Source organism: Pseudopodoces humilis, chromosome 24 (genome assembly GCF_049639895.1).
Source record: "Pseudopodoces humilis isolate 2021_Gansu_Grassland_sample_001 chromosome 24, ASM4963989v1, whole genome shotgun sequence".
NCBI lineage: Eukaryota > Metazoa > Chordata > Aves > Passeriformes > Paridae > Pseudopodoces > Pseudopodoces humilis.
In genome coordinates, this window is record NC_142223.1 from 6,076,088 (window position 1) to 6,100,373 (window position 24,286).

Here is a 24,286-nt window from a genome sequence, read left to right on the forward strand (position 1 = left end):
ATGGGAGATTATGGCTTTTAAAAATGAGATTTTGGTTGAAAACCAAACAATTGGGTAGGTTTTTTTAGAATTTAAGCAGGTAGACAGAGCAGTGGGAATTCCCATGGAGTTTGATGGCTGCTTAATTAAAATTCACTGCTAAAATTAATGAGCTCTGTGCTAATTAATGCTGTTAATGAGCTGCTAATGATGATTTGGGGGGAATTCCAGGCTTTGGGTGAGCTCTGAAAGCATCTCTGGCCCAAATAAAATGGACTTTTCCTCTGCTTCCATCTTTCCTGGGGGAAAAAAACCCTCTTAGGGAAAGAATTCATGAAAATCTGAGATGTTCTATTTGATTAAGTTTATTCTTAATATAATTTAAATACAGGAATTGCTGTCCCTCTTTCCCTTTTCCTGCTCTTTATTTGATATTTTTATTAAATTCCTTGGATAAAAGGTTTTATATCCATTTTTTTTTTTTTCCATTAAATATTTCTTTCCATGCTTTGGGAATGCTGCTGCTTTTAAGGTTTGTCAGGGAGGGCGAGAAATAAGAGGAATAAATTCCACTGATATTCTCCTATAAAATAAGTTTAAACACAAAAATTCCAGTAAAATCAGCTGATAATTGTCATTTATCTATGAAGAGATCCTGCCAACCCCATCCTAAATGAATTTTGGGACAGCATTAGCATGGATTTCTCTACTTCCCAGTATTTTCTGGAGTCAGTGAAGGTAAAACTGGAATTCCAGGCAGCTGGAACACCTAAAATTGAGATGCTGGACCCAATTCCAATAGACTGGAAAATGAAGTTCCAGTTATTTCCTGGACTCAGTGCAGGCACAGCTGCAATTCCAGGGAGCTGTCCTAGAACTGGACCACCTAAAATGTAATCCTGGATCCAATTCCAGTAGGCTGGAATTAGGAAATTCCCAGTATTTTCTGGAGTCAGTGATGGTAAAGCTGGAAGTCCAGGCAGCTGGAACACCTAAAACTGAGATGCTGGACCCAATTCCAATAGGCTGGAAAACGAAATTCCTTAATTCCCACTATTTTGTGGATTCAGTGGTGCCAGGGGCCTCTCCTAGAACCTCAACACCTAAAACTGAGCTCCCGCTTCCAACTCCAGCGGTCAGGAAAGTTCAATTCCCTAACTCCCGCTATTTCCACACCTCAGCCAGGCCAGTCCCACAGCGCTCCTCCCTCCAACCCTTCTTCTCCAGCCATTCCCAACGGGATTCCCCTCCCTCGAGGGCTCCTTTTACTCCTTCAAACCTCAAGCTCAGCATTTCTTCTTCCTGCCGAAAAACCCCGGAGCGGGAGCGGGAAGGGGCGTGGAGAAAGCGGGAATTTCCCTCAGCTGTCCCCGCCCGGAGCCGCCCCTGAGGGGAACGGTGCCCTGAGGGCAGCGGCGCCCTGAGGGGAGCGGCGCCCTGAGGGAAATGGCGGGTACGGCGCTTCCAAGGATTCCTTGGAATTTTCCCGCTCTCTGCTGGCTCCTGGCTGTGCCCATTCCCGGTTCCCTGAGTCTGGAATGCCGGGAGCACCAATACCGCTTCCATGATAAATGCTGCAGCGACTGCCCCCCCGGTGAGTGCCCGCCGCGGGGCTGGGAGAGCCGGGCTTCAGGGGAACAGCGAATTTTTTCCTAGTGGAATATCTATTTTCTAGTGAAATACCTATTTTTTTTAGTGGAATTTCTAATTTTTCCTAGTGGAATATCTATTTTTTAGTAGAATTTCTGATTTTTCCTTAGTGAAATACCTATTTTTTTAGTGGAATTTCTAATTTTTTTCCTAGTGGAATATCTGTTTTCTAGTGCAATACCTATTTTTTAGTGGAATTTCTGGGTTTTTTTTCTTAAGAAGCTATCTATTTTTTAGTGACACATCTAATTTTTTCTTAGCGGAATATCTATTTTTTTACTGGAATACCTATTTTTAATGGAGTATCTAATTTTTTTCTTAGTGGAATATCTTTTTTTTCCTTAATGTTTATTTTTTAGTGGAAAATCGATTTTTTTCCTACTGTTTTTAGTTATAATACGTATTTTTTATTAGTTAATACCTATCTTTTAGTGGAATATCTAACTTAGTGTAATGCCTGTTTTTTTTTTAGTGTAGTACCTATTTTTAGTGTAAATCTATATTTTTAGTGTAAATACTTTTATTATATTTTTTCTTAGCGCAATACCTAATTAATTAAAATTAAAAGCTTAATTAAAGTGTAATATCTAATTTTTTCTGAGTGCAATACCTACGTCTGCTTTTTAGACTGATAAAAATCACTTTTAGACCAGAAAAAAATGGGAAAATCCTCCTTTTTGAGAGTCGTTTTTTTTTTTTTTTGATCTCTTTTTGCTTCCTAAATGCCTCAGTCATGAGAATTTCCTAAACCTTTTCCCCTCATTCTCTTGAGAAAGGATATTTGGGATCCACTGGGAGAAAGGTTTGGGGCATTTCTGAATTTTTAGGGGCTGATTTGTGGGATTTGGCTGGTGAGGGAAGGCAGGACCTGTCCTAAAACCAGTCCTAGGCTGGAGGTCAGTCCTAGGTCTGTCCTAAACCTTTTCCCTCACACTGAACTGGAGGAAAAGGTGGCTTGGGAAGGGAAATTTGGGATGCAGTAAGAAAAAATTTTGGGGCATTTTCTCCATATCCAGCCATCTCCAGTCCTTTTCAGCTGCTCCATTTTGTGTTGATTTTTTGCCTGGTCCAAACTTCCAGGGATTCTTCTCCTAAATAAAAACCAAGAACTGCCAAATTCTGGGCACCATTTGTTCCCAAAGGATGAAATTCAGGATTTTCCCCCTCTCGATCCCAGTGAATCCCAATTTGATCTCAAAGGATGAAATTCAGGATTTTCTCACGGTCCCAGCCAATCCTGATTTGTTCCCAAAGGAAATTCAGGATTTCCCCTTCACAATCCCACTGAATCCAAATTTTTGGGATGTTTCTTAGGAGAAGGGCCAACACCCATACCAGGATCCCAAAGGATGAAATTCAGGATTTTTCTCCTTATGACCCCACTGAATCCTGATTTGTTCCCAAAGGAAATTCAGGATTTTCCCCCTCACGATCCCAGCCAATCCCGATTTGTTCCCAAAGGAAATTCAGGATTTTTCCCCTCACGATCCCAGCCGATCCCGATGCGTTCCCAAGGGAGGAAATGCGGGATTTACCGCAGTGAGTCCCGGTTTGGGTGTTCCAGGGCAGAGGATGCGGCGGCGCTGCACGGCCTGGGCCGACACCGAGTGCTCGCCGTGCCAGGACGGCTACTTCAGCTCGCAGCACCACCACGGCTTCTGCCGGAGCTGCACCGTCTGCCAGACCTGTGAGTGCCGCACCGGCGGGAAATCCTTCGGGGGCGAAAATCCCCTCGGGCGGGATAAATCCCTTCGGAGGGGATAAATCCCTTTTTTGGGGAAAAAATCCCTTCTGGGAAGATAAATCCCTTTGCGGGGGATAAATCCCTTTGCGGGGGATAAATCCCTTTGCGGGGGGGGGGGGGAATAAATCCCTTCTTGGGGGAAATAAATCCCTTCTTGGGGGAATAAATCCCTTCTGGGGAATAAATCCCTTCTTGGGGGGAAATAAATCCCTTTTTAGGGGAAATGAATCCCTTCTTGGGGGAATAAATCCCTTCTTGGGGGGAAATAAATTCCTTTTTGGGGGAATAAATCCCTTCGGGGGGGATAAATACCTTCTGGGCGGAATAAATCCCTTCTTGGGGGGAATAAATCCCTTCTGGGGGGAATAAATCCCTTCTTGGGGGGAAATAAATCCCTTTTTGGGGGAATAAATCCCTTTTTGGGATGTTTTGGGTGAAAAAAATCCTTTTTTGGGGGAAAAAAATCCCATTTCTAAGGGAAAAAAGCCCTTTCTGAGGGGAAAAAAATACCTCTTTTGTGGGGAAAAATGCCTTTTTGGAGGGAAAAGATCACTTTTTTGGGGAATACCGTTTTTGGGTGAAAAAATCCCTTTTTGGTGGAAAAACCCCCATTTTTGAGGGAAAAAAAAAACCCTATCTAGTGGGAAAAAATCCTTTTTTGATGGAAAAAAATCCATTTTGGGGGAAACAAGGCCCTTTTTGGGGCATTTTGGGAGAAGAAAATCCCATTTTTGAGGGAAAAAGCCTTTTGGAGGGGAAGATCACTTTCTGGGGGGAGAAAATACCATTTTGAGACATTTTGGGGAAAAAAATCCCATTTTGGGGGGGAAACAGTCCCTTTTGGAGGAGAAACTACCGTTTTTGAGGAAAAATGCCTTTTATGATACATTCCTGAGGGAAAAAAAATCTCATTTTGGGGAAAAAAAACCTTTTTTGGGGCATTTTGGAGGAAAAATCCCTTTTTGGAGGGGAAAATTGCTTTTTTGAGGGAAAATGTCCTCTTGGGCCATTTTTGAGGGAAAAATCTGTTTCATTGGGGTATTTTTGAGGAAAAAAGTCCCTTTTTGGGGAAAAATCCCTTTTGGGAGAAAAAAATCCCTTTTTTGGAGGCAATTTGGGGAAAAATCCCTTTTTGGGGAAAAAAAACACTTTCTGGGGGATAAAAGCCCCTTTTTGGTGCTTTTTTGGCTGCTCCCACCTGAGTTGTGAGGGTGGAGCAGGCTTTGGCCTGTCCTCAAATGAAATTATTCAGTTGGTAAATTGTTAAATTATTAATTGTTAAATTGCTGAATTCTGCAGTTTCTACATACAGAAAAACCCCTGAGGAGTTAATTGTTGCTGTTAATTAATGAATTCCTGCTGTTAATTAATTAATTGTTGTTGTTAATTATTTAATGGTTACTGTTAATTAATTAATTGTTGCTGATAATTACTGAATTCCTGCAGTTAATTACTGAATTTCTGCAGTTAAATACTGAATTTCTGCAGTTAATTAATGAATTCCTGCAGTTAATTAATGAATTTCTGCAGTTAATGATGAATTTCTGCAGCTAATATTGAGTTCCTGCAGTTAATTAATAAGCTGTTGTTAATTGCGGGTGTGTGCCGTGCCAGGGCGGGGCAGTGAGGAGGTGAAGCCGTGCGAGAGGAGCTCGGACCGGCGCTGCCAGTGCCGGGCGGGGTTCGCGCCCAGCGGGAATGCTGAGGGGAGCGGTGAGTGGGGATCGGGATCGGCGGGAATCCTGAGGGGAGCGGTGAGTGGGGATCGGGATCGGCGGGAATGCTGAGGGGAGCGGTGAGTGGGGATCGGGATCGGCGGGAATGCTGAGGGGAGCGGTGAGTGGGGATCGGGATCGGCGGGAATGCTGAGGGGAGCGGTGAGTGGGGATCGGGATCGGCGGGAATCCTGAGGGGAGCGGTGAGTGGGGATCGGGATCGGCGGGAATGCTGAGGGCAGCGGTGAGTGGGGATCGGGATCGGCGGGAATGCTGAGGGCAGCGGTGAGTGGGGATCGGGATCGGCGGGAATCCTGAGGGGAGCGGTGAGTGGGGATCGGGATCGGCGGGAATGCTGAGGGCAGCGGTGAGTGGGGAATTCTCAGGAATGCTGAGGGCAGCGGTGAGTGGGGATCGGGAATCTTCGGGAATTCCCATCTGCCAGGGCGGGGAGCCCTGCGGGCAGCGGTGAGTGGGGAATCCTCGGGGATCCTGAGGGTGGGGATCAGGAATTCCCATCTACCAGTGCTGGACGGGGTTCGCGTGCACCGGGACTTCGGAGGGGAGCGGTGAGTGGGGATGGGAACCCTCAGGAAGTTGGGATAGGGAATTCCTTGGGAAGGGGTGAGTTGGGATTGGGAATTCCCATCTGCCAGCGCTGAGAGGGATTTGTGCCCGCCAGGATTCCCGAGGGCAGTGGTGAGTGGGGATGGGGAAGAGTTGGGATCAGGAATCCCTTGGGAAGGGGTGAGTTGGGATTGAAAATTTCTTATGAAGGGGTGAGTCTGGGATGTGCCAGCTGGAATTCCCTTTGGAATTCTGGGATGTGCCGCCTTCCCAAAATCCTTCCTCCCATATGGGAATTCCCACTGGAAAAGCTGCTCAGCCTTTGCTGAGGGCTCCACACAAGGGGTAAAAAATCCCTGTGGAATTCCTGGCTGAAATTGTGAGATCCCTGGGTAACTGCTGGAATCCAGAATCCTGGATAATGCTGAGCTCAGACCCAGCCTTTTGATCCTGTTTTTCCCAGAGTGCTCCCGATGTCCTGAAGGAACTTTCTCCAGAGGAGGGAACGAGAACTGCCAGCCTTGGACCAAGTAGGGATCCCTTTCTGGGGAAAAATCCCTTTTATGGGGGGGAAATCCCGATTTTGGGGGGAAAAGTCCCTTTTTTTGGGGAAAAAAAAACTTTTTTTAGGGGGGGAAAAAATCCCTTTTATGGGGGAAAGAATCCTTTTTGGGGAAAAAATCCTTCCTGGAGGAAAAAGTCCTTTTTTGGAGGAAAAAATCCCCTTTTATGTGAAAAAAAATCCCTTTTTAGGGGCAATGTGCTCAAAGCGGCTCTGGAGGTTTAATTTTTCCAGGAAAAGCCCAAATCTGGAGAAATACATCAGAATAAACCCAGATTTAAGTTCCCCTGAATCCCATCCTTTGGGAATTTGAAAATCCCAAAAGAATTTTTAAGAATTTTCCACCCTTTTTAAAAAAACTTTGGATATTTTTTTTGGGAGCAAAAAATTCCCGTGTCAGAATCAGCTCTGGGAAAATCCCAGGCTGGTTTTTCCCAGCGATTCCTTGGATCGATGGAATCATTCCCGGAGGATGTAGGGATGGGAAATGCCGAATTTGCAGGGATAAAAGAAGGTTTGGGATCGTTGTGTAGGTGGGATCTGGGAGCTGTTGGAAAACCCTCGGGGATTCCTTTTCCAGCTGCAGCTTTTTTGGGAAGAGCACGCTCCGAGCTGGCTCGGCAACGGAGGATGCCCTGTGCAGCAGCCCTGGCCTGGATCCCATTCCCACGGGATTCCTGGAAAACAGGGATCCCGTTCCCACGGCGTTCCCGGAAAACAGGGATTCCGTTCCCACAGCATTCCCAGAGAGCAGCTCCAACACGTCCGGTCCCAGGGAGATTCCCGCGGTTTGTCAGAATCCCGGCAGCCCCGCGGAGCCTGGCTGGGGTAAGGCTGGGGAGGGAATTCCTGGATTCACACCAGTTCCAGGATCCCACATTTCCAGCTGCAGCTGCTTTCCCGGGAAGGGAATTCTCACTTTCTCTGAAGCCATTCCTGCATTTCCCACCACATTCCAGGATCCCACATTTCCAGCTGGGCATGGATTTCCATCCAAGTCGTCTTTCCTGGGAAGGGAATTCCCACTTTTCCCAAAGCCATTCCTGGATTTCCCACAACATTCCAGGAGCCCACCTTTCCAGCTGCAGCTGCTTTCCCAGGAAGAGAATTCCCACTTTTTTCAAAGCCTTTTCCCACAGCATTCCAGGATCCCACATTTCCAGCTGCTTGGTTCCCACCTGGAGCTGCTTTCCTGGGAGCTGAAATCCCGTTTTTCCAGAATTCCTTCCTGTTGTTTACACAACCTTTCAGTGAGCCACAGAATTCCAGATTTCCGGACTCTGGGAGCTGAATTCCCACTTTCTCTGAAGCTTTTTCAACAAACCCTTTCAGAATTCCACATTCCCAGCTGCTTGTTTTCCATGTAAAACTGCTTTCCTGGGAGATGAAATCCCATTTTCTCTGGAGCCTTTTCCTCAAAACCTCTCTGGATCCCACATTTCCATCTGGAGCTGCTTTCCCAGGAAGGCAATTCCTGGATTCACACCAATCCCAGGATTCCACATTTCCAGCTGAAGCTGCTTTCCTGGGAACTGAATTCCCACCTTTTCTGAAGCCATTCCTGCATTTCCCACAGTATTCCAGGATCCCACTTTTCTGGCAACTTGGTTCCCACCTGGAGCTGCTTTCCCAGGAAGGGAATTCCCATTTTTCCCAAAGATTTTCCTGTTTCTGACCTTTCCTGGATCCCACATTTCCAGCTGGGCAGGGATTTCCACCTGGATCTGCTTTCCTTGGAATTCCCAATTTCTCAGAAGCCAGACCTGGATTTCACAAAACTTTGGGATTTGCAATTTCCAGCTGCTCGGTGTCCATGTAAAACTGCTTTCCTGGGAAATCAAATCCCGCTTTTTCCGAAGCTGTTCCTGGATTTCCCACAGCATTCCAGAATCCCACATTTTAATGGCAGCTGGATCTCTCCATTTCCAGAGTTCTGGATTCTCCCTCTGGAATCTGCAACGCTCTGGGAGCTCCAAACAAAACCAGGAATTTTTTATTTTTTTAGAGAATTTTTCCTCTCTAATTCCAGGTTCTTTGTCCCTGTTCCTGCTGTGCCTGGTCCTGCTGACGGTGAGCGGAATTTCCATCCTGCTCCTGCTCATCCAGGCAGCCCGGAAAAAAACCAGGAATGGGCCTGGGAGGAGCATCCAGCACAGTGAGTTCCCTTTGTTTTTACGGAATTAAAAAAAAAAAAAAAAAACAGGAAAAAAACCCGAATCCCCTGTTTGGAATGTGGTAATTAAGAAAATAATTAATTAGGAATGCAGGGAATTCCAGAGGGTTGATCCAGGTTTAGTCCTGATTAAGAGCTCAGCATCCCAAATTTTCGTTCCTTCGTGGAGAGTAATCTCCTTCATCACCTTAATCCCTGAATTTCCCGATTTTATGCCAGGAATTCTCTTCCTGGCAGGATCCAGAGGCAAATTCCAAAAGTAAAATGGGGATTTTATTTTTGCCTCCATGGAACTGGAATGCTCTGAATTCCCCTGCAAACTTGGAAAGGTCTGGCTGAGAAGAGCTGAGCTCTAAAACCGGGGTTCAGCGGCAAAACAGCCTAAAGTGGGGGTTGAGTGACAAAACTGAGCCTAAAATTTGGATGCAGTGGCAAAACTGAGCCTAAAACCAGGATTGAGTGGAAAAACCAATCCTAAAGCTGGGATTGAACGGCAAAACTGCGTGTAAAATTGGGATTCAGTGGCAAAATGGAGCCCAAAACTGGGATTGAGTGATAAAACTGAGCCTAAATTTGGATTCAGTGGCAAAACTGAGCCTAAAACCGGGATTGAGTGGCAGCTGCCTCCTGTCCTGTTCCCAGGGAATATCCCAGTGCATTCTCTCTGATCCCAGCCTTGGGCATTCCCTGGAAAGCCAAAGCTGGCCCAGAACCCCCAGGCCCTTCCTGCTTCCTCCCTCGGCGCTGATTCCTGGCACAATTCCCTGTTTTCCAGAGGAGGGGAGCTGCCGGATTCCTGTCCAGGAGGAGCACCTGGACCCCAATTCCAGCCTCACCAAGAACTGATGCCGTTCCCAGCCCTTCCTGGCCTCTCAGAGCCCGGGAATTCCTGAGGAGTTAATTGGAGGCCGCTTGAACCCTTCCATTAACTCAGCGTCTCCCTTGGGAATTTGGGAGAATTCCCGAGGGAATTCTGGGGGGAGTTTTCCCCCCTTTTTGGGCGAATCCTTGCTCAGATCCCTGAAAATGTTCTGGGGATGAATTTCTGCTGGAATTCCCAGCTGGGAAATCATGGAAATCCCGGAGCAGGTGAAACCTGGAACGGCTCCGGGAAGAGAAAATCCTTGGATGCTCCTGCTGAGGGGAAAATGGGAATTCTCAACCCAATCCTGGGATTTTGGGGTTGGATTTGAACCCAGCTTGTGCTGCCTAAACCTGGGCTCAGTTTGGGGCCCAGAGCTGCAGAAATCTTGGGCTGAGCACTTCAAATGCCCCAGGTTTGATGGAAAAAAGGAATTTTACTCCTTTAGAGGTTTAAAATCCTCTCATATTTCATGAAAAAAAAATTAATTTTATTCCTTTAAAGGTTTCAAGTCCTCTCAAATTTAATGGAAAAATGAATTTTATTCCTTTAAAGGTTTAAAATCCTCTCATATTTCATGGAAAAAATGAATTTTCCTTCTTTAAAGGTTTGAAATCCACCCAAATTTTATGGAAAAAAAAGAATTTTTTTTTTAAGGTTTAAAATCTCCTCATGTTTCATGGAAAGAAATGAATTTTATTCCTTTAAAGGCTTAAAATCCACCCAAATTTTATGGAAAAAAATGATTTTTATTCCTTTAAAGGTCTCAAATTCCCAGATTTTGGGACAATCAGGATTTGGTGGCAGCTCCTCCCACACTTCCCAAAACGACTTTTCCTTCTCTGCTTCATTTGCCACAAATTTGGATTTTTCAGGACTTTTCCCAACCTCTGGAAGGTTTGGGAGGAGCCCGAAGATTCCTTTGGCTGAATTTCAAAGATTTCCATGGAAATCCAAGGAAAAATGGAATTTTTTCTCATTTGGGAGGGATTTTCCCTCAGAAACTTGGCAAAAACCGGGAATTTTACCCAAATGGCACTGAGAATATCCCAGAAATTCCAGCTGGGAATGGGGATAGCGGAGGTGTTCAAATCCATGGATTTGGAATATTTGGGAATTGTATATGTCATACATATCCGGGGTTTATACCGTGTATAGGAATGTTTGTATCGTCTACGGGAATCTGGGAATAAAAGTCTGGAAAAGCGATCCCGGTGTGGCCGGGGAAAGGTGGGAAAACTCCTGCGGGAGCCGGGACGGCCGGGGAGGGAGGGGGAGATTTCTGGGAAAGGCTGGGATGGGGTTTTGGGAAGATGGGATGGGATGGGAAAGATCGGGATCAATTTTAGGGAAAGGCTGGGATGGGTTTTAGAGAAAGGCTGGGATGGGTTTTTGGGAGAGGTTGAAATGGATTTTTGGAAAGGGTGGGAAGGAGTTTTGGGAAAGGTTGGGATGGAATTTTGGGACAGAGAGAAGTTGGGATGGGTTTTAGGGAAAGGCTGGAATGGATTTTAAGGAAAAGTTGGGATGGAGTTTTGGGAAAGGTTGGGATGGATTTTTGGGAAAGAGGGAGGATGGGATGGATTTTAGGGAAAGGTTCTTTCCAGAAGGTGGCTGGGATGGATTTTTGGGAAAGAGGGAAGTTGGGATGGAGTTTTGGGAAAGGTTCTTTCCAAAGAAGGAAAGGTCCTTCCAGAAGGTGGCTGGGATGGGTTTTCGGGAAAGGTTCTTCCCCCAAGGGAAGTTGGGATGGATCCACATTTCCAGGTTTCCCAGGAATGATCTGAACTTCGTCATTTTTAAAATCCACCTGGAAAAATGAGCAGGGAGCAAAGGGCCCCTCCAGAGAGGAAAATTCCATGGGGTGAGAAGGAAAATTCCACAGTGTGGGGATAAAAATTCCACAATCTGGGAATGGAAATTCCAGGGTGTGCAAATGGAAATTCCATGGTGCAGGGATAAAAATTCCAGAGTGTGGGAATGGAAATTCCGCAGTGCGAGGATAAAAAACCCAGGGTGTGGGAATGGAAATTCCAGAGTATGGGGTGAAAATCCCCCCAGACCTGGGCCTGGCTGGGGCTCCGAGCCGGGCCTGGCTGGGGCTCCGAGCCGGGCCTGGCTGGGGCTCCGAGCCGGGCCTGGCTGGGGCTCCGAGCCGGGCCTGGCTGGGGCTCCGAGCCGGGCCTGGCTGGGGCTCTAAGCCGGGTCTAGCTGTGGCTCTAAGCCGGACCTAATCACTCCATGCTGGCAGCGATGCTTGCGGAGCAGGAGCAGCCGGGGCTCCCCGTTGCAGCCCATCGGAGCCCAGAGACGGCGGAAGCGCTGTGGGGAGCACTCAGAGCGCCCGGCCAGGGCAGGGGAGGTGGGGAAGGTTCCAGAAGCGCTGACGCTCCTCACGGTCATTTCCTTTGGGGTTTTGGAGTGGTTTCCTTCCTTTTTTGGGAGTGGTTTCCTTCGGTTTTCTCCGAAATTCCGTCGTTTGCCGGGTGGAAAGGAAGCGGGGGGAATGTGGGCAGCCAAGGGGAATTCCCAGGAATTCTTCGGGTTGGAAAAGCTCTGCAGGATCAGGGTCCAACCTGGGAATGATCCTCACCCTGAGTGCCACATCCAGGAATTCCCTGGAAACCTCCAGGATGGGAATTCCCCCCCTTTTCCAAGGTTTGGTCCCTTTTTCCATGAGGCAATCCCACCCGGAGCTCCCCTGGCACCATCTGAGGCCATTTCTCCTCACCTGTCCCAGAGCCCAACTCCTCTTTGACTCCAAGCCCCAAATTCCTCAAATATTCCTTGGAATGTGTCTCTGGATGAGGATATTCCCATCTGTTTTCATGGATAAGGCTCCAAGAATCCACAGATTGTTCCCCAAATCCCACCCTCGCGGGTTTTGGTACCCCAGGGTGTGGGAAAGGGATGAAATCCATGATGTTTTTCCCTCTTTTCCATCCCAGTTTTGAATATATGGTTGGAATTTGCCCTGAGAGATGAATTTTTCCTAGGGGAAAGCAGGGATGTGATCAGTACGGTTTTTGGGAAGGATCCCGGAATTTTGGTGGATTTGGGGTGAGGATTTCACTCCAGATTTCTGGGACTGTCCCATTTCTTGTGATTTTCCTCATGGAGTCACCACTTTTGGAAGCAAAAAAGGGGAATTTTTCACAGGGGAAGGCTGGGTGGGTTTTTCTGGGAGGGTCCCAGGGTTTTGATGGATTTAACTCCAGGTTCCTGGGGGAATGACAGATTTTTTTTTTTTTTAGGATTTTCCTCCTGGAGTCGCCAAATTCAGGAGCAAAAAAGGGGAATTTTTCATAGGGGAAGGCAGGGCTGTGATCAGCGGGGTTTTTGGGAAGGATCCAGGGGTTTTGGTGGATTTGGGGTTTCTGGGAATGTCAGATTTCTTGGGATTTTCCTTGTGGAGTCGCCACTTTTGTATTTTCCCACGGAATGCATTGAGTGGTTTTTTGGGAAGGATCCCAGAATTTTGATGGATTTGGGATGAGGATTTCACTCCAGGTTTCTGGGACTGTCCAATTTCTTGGGATTTTCCTCATAGAGTCACCACTTTTGGATCCCAAAGAGGGGAATTTTCCCACGGAGTGCATTGGCTTTTCATGAAGGATCCTGGAATTCTGATGGATTTAACTGCAGATTCCTGGGGGAATGTCCGATTTTTTAGGATTTTCCTCATGGAGTCACCGCTTTGGGAGCCCAAAGATGGGGAATCTTTCCGTGGGGAGGAGTTTTTTTGGGGTGGGAAGTGAGCTGTGCCTTTGGGGCCGCGGCACTGAAACGTCAGCGGCCGCAGCCGGAGCTGCTGAGAAAGCCCCGAGATGAGAACGGGAGATAAATGCGATGGATCCGATAAATCCGAAAGGTCGCTGCTGACTCCGGAGCTCCGGAACGGTTCTGGTCGGAGAGCTGATGGAAACTTCTGTCACCTGATGGGGCCCCAGCGCCTCGAAGGGTAAAACCACGCAAAGAGCAAAGAGAAAAATCCCCAACGGCCAAAAAAAAGAGAAATCAAGAAAATCCTGATGTGGGGCAAACGGCAGTGCCGGGGGATGGGATCCATGGGATGGGATCCATGGGATGGGATGGGATCCATGGGATGGGATGGGATCCATGGGATGGGATGGGATCCATGGGATGGGACGGGGTTAGCGAAAGTGGGATGGGGATGGGGAAGGTTTGGATGGGGTGGGGAAAGGTAGTGATGGGTTTTAGGGAATGATTGGGATGGGGTTAGGGAAAGGTTCTCAGGAGGAGGTTGGGATGGGTTTTCAGGATGGATGGATGGACACAGGGATGGATGATGGATGGATGGATGATGGATGATGGATGGATGGATGGACACAGGGATGGATGATGGATGGATGGATGGATGGATGATGGATGGATGGATGATGGATGGACACAGGGATGGATGATGGATGGATGGATGGATGCTGCATCCATGGATGGATGATAGATGGATGGATGCTGGATCCATGGATCCATGGAGGAAGGGATGGGCTCAGCGTACATTGTATCCTGGTGGTTAAAACCTTGAGGGGGTTATAAATTCATTTGGGAATTTCTAAATTCCTGTTTCTAAAGCCATTAGGAGCAGAAGCACTGGGAGAGTTGGGAATGTTCAGCCTGGAGAAGCTTTGGAGTGACGGAAATGGGCCTGAAGGAGCTGTCGGAAGGATGGAGAGGGAACATTCCCAAGGGCTGGAGTGCCAGGACACAGGGACTGCCCTCACCGGCACAGAGGGGGTTCAGATGGGATATCGGGAAGGAATTCTTGGATGTGAGGGTGGGGAGGGGCTGGGATGGAATTCCCAGGGGATTTATGGCTGCTCCATCCCTGGAGTGCCCCCCTTTAACCCTTCCCAAATCCCATTTGTTTGGGGCCAGCCCTTTCCCCGCCCCAGCTCCAGCTGAGCCCAGAGCTTCTCCCCGCCCCCAGAAAAGCAGGAAGAGCTGGGCCACAAAAACCCCGGTGCCTCCTCGGCAGAGGGGACAGCGTGGGGACAGTGAGGCGGTGGCACTGCCAGGCTGGAGTGGCACCACCAGGACACAGCGGTGACACTGCCGGGACACAGCGGTGACACTGCCGGGATACCACGGTGACACTGCCAGGACACAGCAGTGACACTGCCGGGACACAGCGGTGATACTGCCAGGACACAGCGGTGATACTGCCAGGACACAGCGGTGACACTGCCGGGACACAGCGGTGACACTGCCGGGACACAGCGGTGACACTGCCAGGATACAGCGGTGACACTGCCAGGATACAGCGGTGACACTGCCGGGATACAGCGGTGACACTGCCGGGATACAGCGGTGACACTGCTGGGATACCACGGTGACATTGCCAGGACACAGCAGTGACATTCCCAGGACACGGTGACATTGCCAGGACACAGTGACATTTCCACGCCCCAGCGGTGACATTCCCAGGACACGGTGACATTCCCAGGCCCAGCGGTGGCCGGTGGCCATGGGCTGCGGGTGGCTGTGGCTGCTGCTGGCGCTGCTGGCCGGGCTCTGGGCGCAGCCGGGCCGGGCCGGGCACTGCCAGGACGGGCAGCTGAGGCTGGGCTGGGGCGGCGGCACCAAGTGCTGCCCCAACTGCAGCTGGGAGCTAGGTGAGCCTGGAAACGGGGAAAGTGTGTGGAAAGTGTGTGGAAAGTGTGTGTAATTGGGGGTAAAGTGTGTGGAAAGTGTGTGTAATGTGTGTGGAAAGTGTGTGTAATTGGGGGTACTTGTGTGTTATTTGGGGTAAATGTGTGTAAAGTGTGTGTAATTGGGGGTAAATGTGTGTAAAGTGTGTGTAAATGGGGGTAAATGTGTGTGTAATTTGGAGTAATGGGGGGTAAATGTGTGTCATTAGGGGTAATTGTATGTAAATTGAGGTAATTGTATGTAAATGGAGGTAAATGTGTAAAGTGTGTGTAATTGCGTGTAAAGTGTGTGGAAATTGGGGGTAATTGTGTGTTATTGGGGTAAATGGGGTAAATGTGTGTAAAATGTGTAAAGTGTGTGTAATTATGTGTAACTGTGTAAAGTGTGTGTAATTGTGTGTAAAGTGTGTGTAAATGGGGGTAAATGTGTGTCTAATTTGGAGTAATGGGGGGTAAATGTGTGTGAAGTGTGTGTAATTGTGTGTAATTAGGGGTAATTGTATGTAAATGGAGGTAAATGTGTGTAAAGTGTGTGTAATTGTAATTGTGTGTGGAGTGTGTGTAAATGGGGGTAAATGTGTGTGTAAATGTGTGTAAAGTGTGTGTAAATGGGGGTAAATGTGTGTAAAGTGTGTGTAAATTGTGTCTAGTGTGTATAACTGTGGGTAACAGTTCCGGGTAGGGGCTCTCTCTTTCCCCGGGATGGGAGGGAGGATTTTTGGGATCCCTTTGCTCCAGAGCCCCCCCTGAGTCAGCTCCTCAGCCACCCACAGCAGGGTGGAAGCAGCACCTCCCGGCTCTCCCTTTTTCCCAGCCTTTTCCCCATGGGAATGGGAATTGCGGCCTTTAACCCTTTCCTTCCCGCAGGAAACCCCGAGCCCTGCGAGGCAGCGCGAGACCCTGACTGCAAATGTCCCCGAGGCTACAGCTGCGCCGACGAGGCCTGCCAGTTCTGCCGGGAGCTGCCGCGGTGTGAGCCGGGATGGGAGCCCAGCAGGATCGGTAACCTGGGAATGGGAATGGGAATGGGATCGGGAGTGGGAATGGGACAGGCCCTGCCAGTTCTGCCGGGAGCTGCCGCGGTGTGAACTGGGATGGGAGCCCAGCAGGATCGGTAACCTGGGAATGGGAATGGGAATGGGATCGGGAGTGGGAATGGGACAGGCCCTGCCAGTTCTGCCGGGAGCTGCCGCGGTGTGAACTGGGATGGGAGCCCAGCAGGATCGGTAACCTGGGAATGGGAATGGGAATGGGAATGGGATCTGGAATGGGAATGGGATCAGGAATGGGATCGGGAATGGGAATGGGATCAGGAATGGGATTGGAAATGGGACAGGGGATGGGAATGGGATCGGGAATGGGAATGGGACAGGCCTTGCCAGTTCTGCTGGGAGCTGCTGCGGTGTGAGCCAGGATGGGAGCCCAGCAGGATCAGTAAAATGGGAATGGTAATGGGATTGGGAATGGGAAAGGGACAGGGGAAGGGGATGGGAATGGGATCGGGAATGGGGATGGGAATGGGAATGGGGCAGGGGAAGGGGAAGGGGATGGGACAGGCCCTGCCAGTTCTGCCGGGAGCTGCAGCGCTGCCAGCCAGGATGGGAGCCCAGCAGGATCGGTAACCTGGGAATGGGATTGGGATCGGGATCGGGAATGGGGGAGGGAATGGGAATGGGACAGGCCCTGCCAGTTCTGCCAGGAGCTGCTGCGGTGTGAGCCGGGATGGGAGCCCAGCAGGATTGGGAATGGGGCAGGGATTGGGAATGGGACTGGGCCAGGCCCTGGCTGTCCCTGTGTGGGCTGTCCCAGAATTTGGGATCCCGCTGATTCCCATCCCTTTTCCCTGCAGGAACAGTGAATTTCCAGTTCGGGTGCAAGCCCTGCCGGAACGGGAGCTATTCCAGCAGCAGGAACAGCTGGTGCCGCAACTGGACTGAGTAGGGATCAATAACCAATAATAGCCATCAATAGCCATCAATAGCCATCAATAACCATCAATAACTAATAATAACCATCAATAACTAATAATAACCATCAATAACTAAAAATAACCATCAATAACCATCAATAACCAATAACGAAACATGAATAAGAAGTAACTGTTCATAATGCTTGTTAAAATAGAAATTTATATAAATATTATATTAAATATTATAAATCTAATAATATAATTAATTATTAACCATTATATCCATATTAAATTTTATAGTATTATTATAATTACATATTTCATAATTAATAATTAACAATATATTAGATATTATGTTAAGTATTTTATACTTATAAAATATATATATTTATATATAAATATAAATATAAAAATATATAAATTTTATATATAAATAAATATATGAATATATAAATTTATACATAAATATATAAATAGAAAAAATAGAATAATAAGGATAAGAATAAGAATGGACTGAGCAGGGGCTTATTGATATTCTCCTTATTTGAAAATAATAATAATAATAATCGGGGTTTTTTATTTCCTCCTTTGAAATTAGGAATAAAAATAAGAACATGATATTAATAGTAATAATAATTATTAATAATAATAACAATAATATAATATCAATTATTATTTAAAGATCAATGAAGATATTCAATACTGACATTAAAAAATCCAATTGAATCCCAGACAATCTTCCTGAGATTAATTTTGATGAATATTTAATTAAGCAAGATCTGGCATCTCGTCTTAGTCTCAAGGCAGAGCTTAAGCCCAACTCCCAGCCTAAACTCGCTGAAAGTCAAGCTTAAGATCCTGGAGAAATTATTCCAGACAGGGAAATCCACGGGAAAAAAGATGGGCACAAACCCAGGTTGGGGAAAAAGCCCAAACTTCCACTGTGCTGCTCCAAGAGGGGGCAAAACCTTGGGAAGAGCGGGTGGGGGGAAGAGAGGGCCAAAGGAAAAGCAGGAATATCCTAAATCCCAAATTCCCATTGTTTTTCCAGCTGTGAGAGCAGCGGGTTCATCATGCTCTGGGCAGGGAACAGCACCCACAACTCTGTGTGCAGCTTACCCGTCAGAGCCCTGGAGCCAGGTGCCAAGAATTCCCGGGGAAAATTCCCTTTCCCTGCTTTCCCACAGCTTCCCGGCCCGGAAATCCTCTTGGAAAACTGCTGCTGTTCCGTAAAAATGGATATTAATATTGGTATTAATTGAGATGGCATTAATTAATTGTTGGCCTGGCAAACATTCCATCCTCAAAGTGCTGTCCATGAAAAAACGTGGAGACAATCCCTGGCCAGGGCACATTTGGGTGGGAATTCATCAATTCCCACTGAGCTGCTCTGGCTCTTTTCCTGCTTTTCTTAGGAAAAATGTCCTTGGGTCCCTCCCAAGTGGTGGCTGAGCCCCCAGCGGCATTCCAGGGTTTTTCCTGGATCAGAGGATGGGAATGGCTGGGGACAGGCTTTGCCCACTTCTCCTGGGAATTGGTGTCTCCCAGGTCTTTCCTTTTCCTTTTCCCTTTCCTTTTCCTTTTTCCCTTTTCTGTTTCATCTTCCTCTTCCCTTTCCCTTCCTTTCCCATTTCCTCTTCCCTCTCCCCTCTTTTTTCCTTTTCTGCTTTCCCTTCCATCTTCCCTTTCCTCTTCTTCATCCCATTTCCTCTTTCCTTTTCCTTTTCCTCCTTTTCCTCCTTCTCCTTTTTTCCCTTTCCCTTTTCCCTCCTTCCTTTTCCCCTATTCCCACCCCATTCTGCGATTCCCTTTCCCCCTATTCCCACCCCATCCCACAATTTCCTTTCCCCCTATTCCCACCCCATTCCGTGATTTCCTTTCCCCCTCACCTCGGAGCTTCTCCCCCCTTCCCCCTTTCCCACAGAGTCCCTAAATCAATCCCTAAACATCCTTGGAAAATCTCCCTCCCCTTGAACACAATCCAGTCCCAGAATTCCTGAATTTTTAATGGAATCGCGTTGACTGCAGCTCGGATTCCCCTGGAATTCTCCTCCGGCTCTGTCCTGGCTGTCCTGGCGGCCGCGGCCGTGTTCGTGCTGGTCCTGCTCACGGTCCTGCTGCACTTCTGCATCTGGAGCCTTCGGCGGGACAAAACATTCCCAGCCGGAGGTGAGCGATCTCCGGAGCGCCCGCATGGGATCAAAGGATGGAATTAGAGGGATAAATCTGGATTTCCTCTGGAATTTGGGGCAGATTCCTGGAATTGCTGGTGATCCAGGACAACATTCCTGACCCAGGGCAGGGTGGATGGGATTTTGGGATGGAATTCCTGCCTGGGAGGGTGGGAAGGCCCTGGCACAGGTTGGCCCCTGGATCCCTGGAATTGTCCTTGGAGCACCCCGGGATAGCAGGAAATGTCCCTGCCCATGGATGGGATGGAACGGGATCATCCCAAATCCCTTCCAACCCATCCCATTCCAGAATTCCCTGATCCTGCAACAAAAAATTCCCAGCTGGAGGTGGGGGAATCTCTGGGAGTTCCAGCAGGGATAAAGGGAGTGGAATTGGAGGGATAAATCGGGATTTCCTCTGGGATTTGGGGCAGGGTCCTGGAATCACCGATCATCCAGGCCAATGCTCCAAACAAAAGGGAGGGTTTGATGGAATTTTGGGATGGAATTCCTGGCTGGGACAGTGGGAAGGCCCTGGAATGGCTTCCCCAGAGAAGCTCTGTCTGCCCCTGGATCCCTGGAATTGTCCATGGGGTAGCGGGAAATGTCCCTGCCCACAGATGGGATCATCCCAAAATCCCTTCCAACCCATCCCATTCCATAATTCCCTGATCCCACAACCCGGCAAAGGGGCTGGGCAGCCTGATGGGAGTTTCTGGAATTCCTGGACGAGCTTTTTCCTCATTCCCACCGCAGATCCGGGACACAACTTCCCGCAGGCGTCGCCGCAGCTCCCGCTCCAAGGGGAGGAATCCCACAGCATCCAATTCCCAGAGGAGGAGCATGGGGACAAAACGGCTGAGGAAAAACTTTCCATCCTCTCCCTGAAAATCTACAGCGAGCTCAGCTAACGGATCCCTCCCAGGATCACCGGGAATGCGGGGCTGAGCCGGGCTTCCCAAAAAACCAAAAAAAAAGCGGGAATGGGATGGGGTGTGAAGCATCGCTTCTCTGTAGGAAAAGGAGTGGATTTAGGGCAAGTTTGGCTTTGTTTTTCCCAAAAAAATGGGAATTTAGGGATAAAATCCCTCTGATTCAGGCTGGTGTTGATTCAGGAGATCAGTGGGATTTCCTGGGATATCCCGATTTCCAGGATTGGGAATAGCGGCCACGTCTCATGGTTTTCCCTCATCTTTCCTGATTGTTCATTCCCAACCTCATTCCAGTCTCTCCCAATCCCATTCCCGCTCCCACCCAAAGATTCCCTTGGGAAGCTCCTGCTGTGCTGCCAGGGATTTTCCTGTGCAGGTTCTTCCAAGGAAAATCGGGAAAAGGGGGAGTGAAGCTCATGCAGGGAATGGTCAGAGCTCCAGAAAAATGGAGGGAATGGGAAAAAATCCTGGAAAAAGCTCTCAAGTGGGATTTTGGGATTTCTGATCCCTGTGGGACCCTTCCCACTTAGGATATTCCATGATTTTATGATGAATTCCAGCAGGTTTTGGAAGTTTTTGAGATGCCGACATCTGTATCAATAATTATGGATCATTAGGGTTAATTAGGGATAATTCAGGATGAGTTTCTCATGTCTTTGGTGGTTATTCAGTGGCAATCCATGGAAATTCCTGGGATTTCAGAGGGTTTCAATATGTGCACATGGATTAAAACTCTCCTGGATGATCCTTGGATTTTGGATCAACTCCAGAGAGCCCGGCTGGGAAATCTGGGAATGTTCCCCTGGAGCAGGATTGGGATAAGGGATGGAGGGACAGGACAATGGGAACGGCTTCCCACTGGAAAAGGGCGGGGTTGGATCGGAAATCCGGGAAAAATCCCTCCCTGGGAGATTCCAGAAGTTCCCGGGGAGTTCCAGCAGGTGCTGCTGTTTCCCTGGATTTGGGGTTGGGATCACAGCTGGGAATTCCTGCAGGAACAAAGACCCCAAAAGCTGGGCTGGGAAGTTTCAGATTCCCTGGGAAAATCTGGGAAATTCCAAAGAAAAACTCGGGAAATTCCAAAGGAAAACTCCTTTTAGTAAAGTTTTTTTTTGCTTTTGGGATTTGGATTTTCTTTGGCTTTCACCTCCAGCGTCATTCCCAAATTATCCCGAGGAAACTGAGCCTTCTCCCCTTTGGAATTTTATCCCAGTCCTGGAGAGGATGGAGCCATCCTGGAAAACCTGGCTAAGGAAAAAATCCCATTTTTGGGGCTGGAATTCAAATTCCTCCCTCCAGGAGAAGAGGATCCGGATATGGGAATGGGAACAAGGTCCAAACAAAAGCCCCAAAATTCCATCCAAACCCCGGCTTTGTTTTCCCCTTTTCCCAACCCTTTGGAAGCCGAGCGGCAGCAGAGGGAGCTCCTGGAAAAGCGAATTCCAGAGGGAACAGCCAGAGAGGGGAGGGAATTCAAGACTGACCAATATTTCCTGGATAATTCCCTGGATTTGTGCTGGACTTTTCCCACATTTCCTGCCCGTCCCGCACCTGCTCCACTCTGCTCTGGAATCGAGGAATAAAGGAGAGGGATTTGGGAATCCTCTGGGTCAGGAATTAATGATTTGGATGCTTTAAAATTCAGTTTTGTCCTTAAAAATTCTGCTTCCTGTAAACTGGGGGGGAAGGGGAAAGGAAAAGGGAAAAAGGGGGGAAAGGGGAAAGAAAGGGGCAGAGAAAATGGGGGGAAAGGGGGAAAAGGGGGAAGGTGCGGGAAGGTGCGGGAAGGGAAGGTGCGGGAAGGGAAGGTGCGGGAAGGTGCGGGAAGGTGCGGGAAGGGAAGGGAAGGTGCGGGAAGGGAAGGTGCGGGAAGGGAAGGGAAGGGAAGGGAAGGGAAGGGAAGGGAAGGTGCGGGAAGGGAAGGGAAGGTGCGGGAAGGGAAGGGAAGGTGCGGGAAGGTGCGGGAAGGTGCGGGAAGGGAAGGGAAGGGAAGGGAAGGTGCGGGAAGGGAAGGGAAGGTGCGGGAAGGGAAGGGAAGGGAAGGTGCGGGAAGGGAAGGGAAGGGAAGGGAAGGGAAGGGAAGGGAAGGGAAGGGAAGGTAAGGTGCGGGAAGGGAAGGGAAGGGAAGGTAAGGTGCGGGAAGGGAAGGGAAGGTGCGGGAAGGGAAGGGAAGGTGCGGGAAGGGAAGGGAAGGTGCGGGAAGGGAAGGGAAGGGAAGGTAAGGTGCGGGAAGGGAAGGTAAGGTGCGGGAAGGGAAGGTGCGGGAAGGTGCGGGAAGGTGCGGGAAGGGAAGGGAAGGTGCGGGAAGGGAAGGGAAGGTGCGGGAAGGGAAGGGAAGGGAAGGTAAGGGAAGGGAAAAGGGGGGAGAAAGGGGGGGAAGGGAAAAAAGGGGAAGAAAAAATGGGGGAAGGGGGAAAAAGGAAAAAGGGGGAAAAGGGACAGGAAGGAAGAGGAAAAAGGGAAGAGGAAAAGGAAAAAGGAAAAGGATCCTCCATCCCCCTCTTCATTCCAGAGCCGTTCAGGTCCTGCAGGGTTTTCCAGGACTCCGGAATGTTGGGATTGGGTGCAGAATCCCCAATTCCCGGGGTTCGGGGGCTCTTTCCAAAGCTCTGGGGTCCATGGGCAGGGTTTGTCCCGCGCCCCTCTCCGAGCTCAGAGAATTCCCGGAGTTTTCCAAAGCTTTTCCCTCCTGTTTGCGGTCGATGGGATCTTCCATGAGCAGAATTCCAAGAGCTCAAATCCCACTGGAATTTGTCCAGGCCCCAGCCCAGAGCATGGGAGGGAATTTGATCCCTGTGGAGCCTCGGTTAAAAATGGCACAAAGCCACTTTTATTGTTATTAGAATATTATTATTAGAATATGCATTAGAATATTATTATTATCTATTTATAGTAAATATTTATATACATTACTGTTACTATTATTATTAAATATTATTTAATTTATTACATTACTATATATTATAAATCATAGTTTAATTTATTATAGTTTATTATTTTATATAATATATATTAGATCTATTTTTACATTTTTAATATATTTTTATATACTTTACAAATTTGTTTATATAAGATACATTTATTTATATTAGGTATCTTTTATATATTTATATATAAAATGTATGCTTATTTTTATTATACATATTATATATAATCTATATATAGATATAGTCTATATATACATAGATTATTTGCATTTTTAGATATAGATTATACATAATATATTTATATATATTATATTTATTTATATTATATGTGTATTTATATAATATATTATATATATTTTTTATATTTTATATTTTTATTTATATTAGATATATTTATTTAGGTTATATATATTTTATATATTTATATATAAAGTATATATATATATAGATTACATCTATCTTATATATTTATATATTTATATATTTTTATATGTTTATATATTTTATATATAAAATATATACTTAGTTATATTAGATATATATTTATATTACATATATTATATCTATTATTATATGTTAGTATGATTTTAATTAATTAATTAAGCATAGATGATAAGTAAATAATTTATAGCAAATAATTATTTTATTATTTTATATTTTATTATTTATTGGTTTTTATTTTAAATCTGTTTTATCCCTTGGGAGCCCGGGGGACACTGAGGGGACCCTTGGGACAAGAGGGGACACTGTGACCCCAGGGGACACTTTGGGACCCTTTGTGACCCCAGGGGACAATGAGGGGACACTGAGGGGACCCTGTGTGACCCCAGGGGACACTGGACAGGCTGAGGGGACCCTTTGGGACCCCGGAGGACATTGGGGACATCCCGGGGGGCCCCAGTCCAGCGGGAATCCGGAGGCGCTGCAGGGATTTTCCCGGCCCTGCCGGAATTCTTGCCCCAAACGCCTCCAGTTAATGTCAAAATTCCTCAGTTCTGAGAACATCAAGGATCTGGGGGCTTTTCCTCCTCATTTTTGCCACGAAAAAAGTGCCTCAAATCCCCCTGATGAATTCCAGCTGTGAAAGTCCAGGAATTCTTCTGCTACAGGGAATTTTTCCTGCGATTTGTGCCCCGCTAAAAACGACTTAAATTTCTAAAATGAATATAAAACTCCATTAATTCTCCTGATAAAAATCAAGGATTTGGGTTTTTTCTCCAACAGAAAAGTGCCCAAAACCCTTCCAGTGAGTTCCAGCTGTGAAACTCCAGGAATTCTTCCTCTAATGGGAATTTTTCCCGGGATTTGTGGCTGCAGAGGTCGCGCCCGTGCGATTGACGGCATTACCAGACAGTATTAGACAGAAATATCCAGATCTAACTTTGCCTGGTAAGACAGCAATCAGCAGGCTCCAGGAAATCCCTTT

At 47.5% G+C, this 24,286-nt stretch overlaps 2 protein-coding genes across 4 annotated transcripts; both read left to right on the forward strand.

Annotated features, from left to right (window-relative positions):
* The first annotated feature begins 1,125 nt into the window (after positions 1-1,125).
* On the forward strand, positions 1,126-10,461 carry TNFRSF4 (TNF receptor superfamily member 4). Of its 3 annotated transcripts, XM_014259167.2 has the most exons (7): positions 1,126-1,573; positions 3,194-3,316; positions 4,988-5,086; positions 6,119-6,185; positions 6,798-7,045; positions 8,247-8,372; positions 9,166-10,461. In XM_014259167.2, exons 1-7 carry the CDS (start codon positions 1,426-1,428, stop codon positions 9,234-9,236), a joined length of 882 nt encoding a protein of 293 aa, XP_014114642.1. In that variant the 5' UTR covers positions 1,126-1,425; the 3' UTR covers positions 9,237-10,461. The 3 variants fall into 3 exon arrangements, with proteins under 3 accessions (XP_014114642.1, XP_087922826.1, XP_087922827.1); XM_088066701.1 differs by lacking the exons at positions 1,126-1,573; positions 8,247-8,372; positions 9,166-10,461 and adding exons at positions 1,591-1,653; positions 2,361-2,431 and having other exon boundaries at positions 6,798-8,199; XM_088066700.1 differs by lacking the exons at positions 8,247-8,372; positions 9,166-10,461 and having other exon boundaries at positions 6,798-8,199.
* A 3,657-nt stretch (positions 10,462-14,118) lies between these two features.
* On the forward strand, positions 14,119-21,534 carry TNFRSF18 (TNF receptor superfamily member 18). Its single transcript, XM_088066526.1, has 6 exons — positions 14,119-14,885; positions 15,789-15,923; positions 16,771-16,858; positions 17,882-17,970; positions 18,859-18,999; positions 19,758-21,534. Exons 1-6 carry the CDS (start codon positions 14,738-14,740, stop codon positions 19,910-19,912), a joined length of 756 nt encoding a protein of 251 aa, XP_087922652.1. The 5' UTR covers positions 14,119-14,737; the 3' UTR covers positions 19,913-21,534.
* Positions 21,535-24,286: the final 2,752 nt, after the last annotated feature.

Excerpts from the sequence above, each read along its gene's own strand:
- TNFRSF4 (XM_088066700.1), top strand. The coding sequence starts at position 1,426 with ATGGCGGGTACGGCGCTTCCAAGGATTCCTTGGAATTTTCCCGCTCTC. Across the intron at positions 1,574-3,193 it reads CTGCAGCGACTGCCCCCCCG|GGCAGAGGATGCGGCGGCGC; the intron begins GTGAGTGCCCGC and ends TGGGTGTTCCAG. Across the intron at positions 5,087-6,118 it reads CGGGAATGCTGAGGGGAGCG|AGTGCTCCCGATGTCCTGAA; the intron begins GTGAGTGGGGAT and ends TGTTTTTCCCAG.
- TNFRSF18 (XM_088066526.1), top strand. The coding sequence starts at position 14,738 with ATGGGCTGCGGGTGGCTGTGGCTGCTGCTGGCGCTGCTGGCCGGGCTC. Across the intron at positions 16,859-17,881 it reads TGGTGCCGCAACTGGACTGA|CTGTGAGAGCAGCGGGTTCA; the intron begins GTAGGGATCAAT and ends TTGTTTTTCCAG. Across the intron at positions 19,000-19,757 it reads CAAAACATTCCCAGCCGGAG|ATCCGGGACACAACTTCCCG; the intron begins GTGAGCGATCTC and ends TTCCCACCGCAG.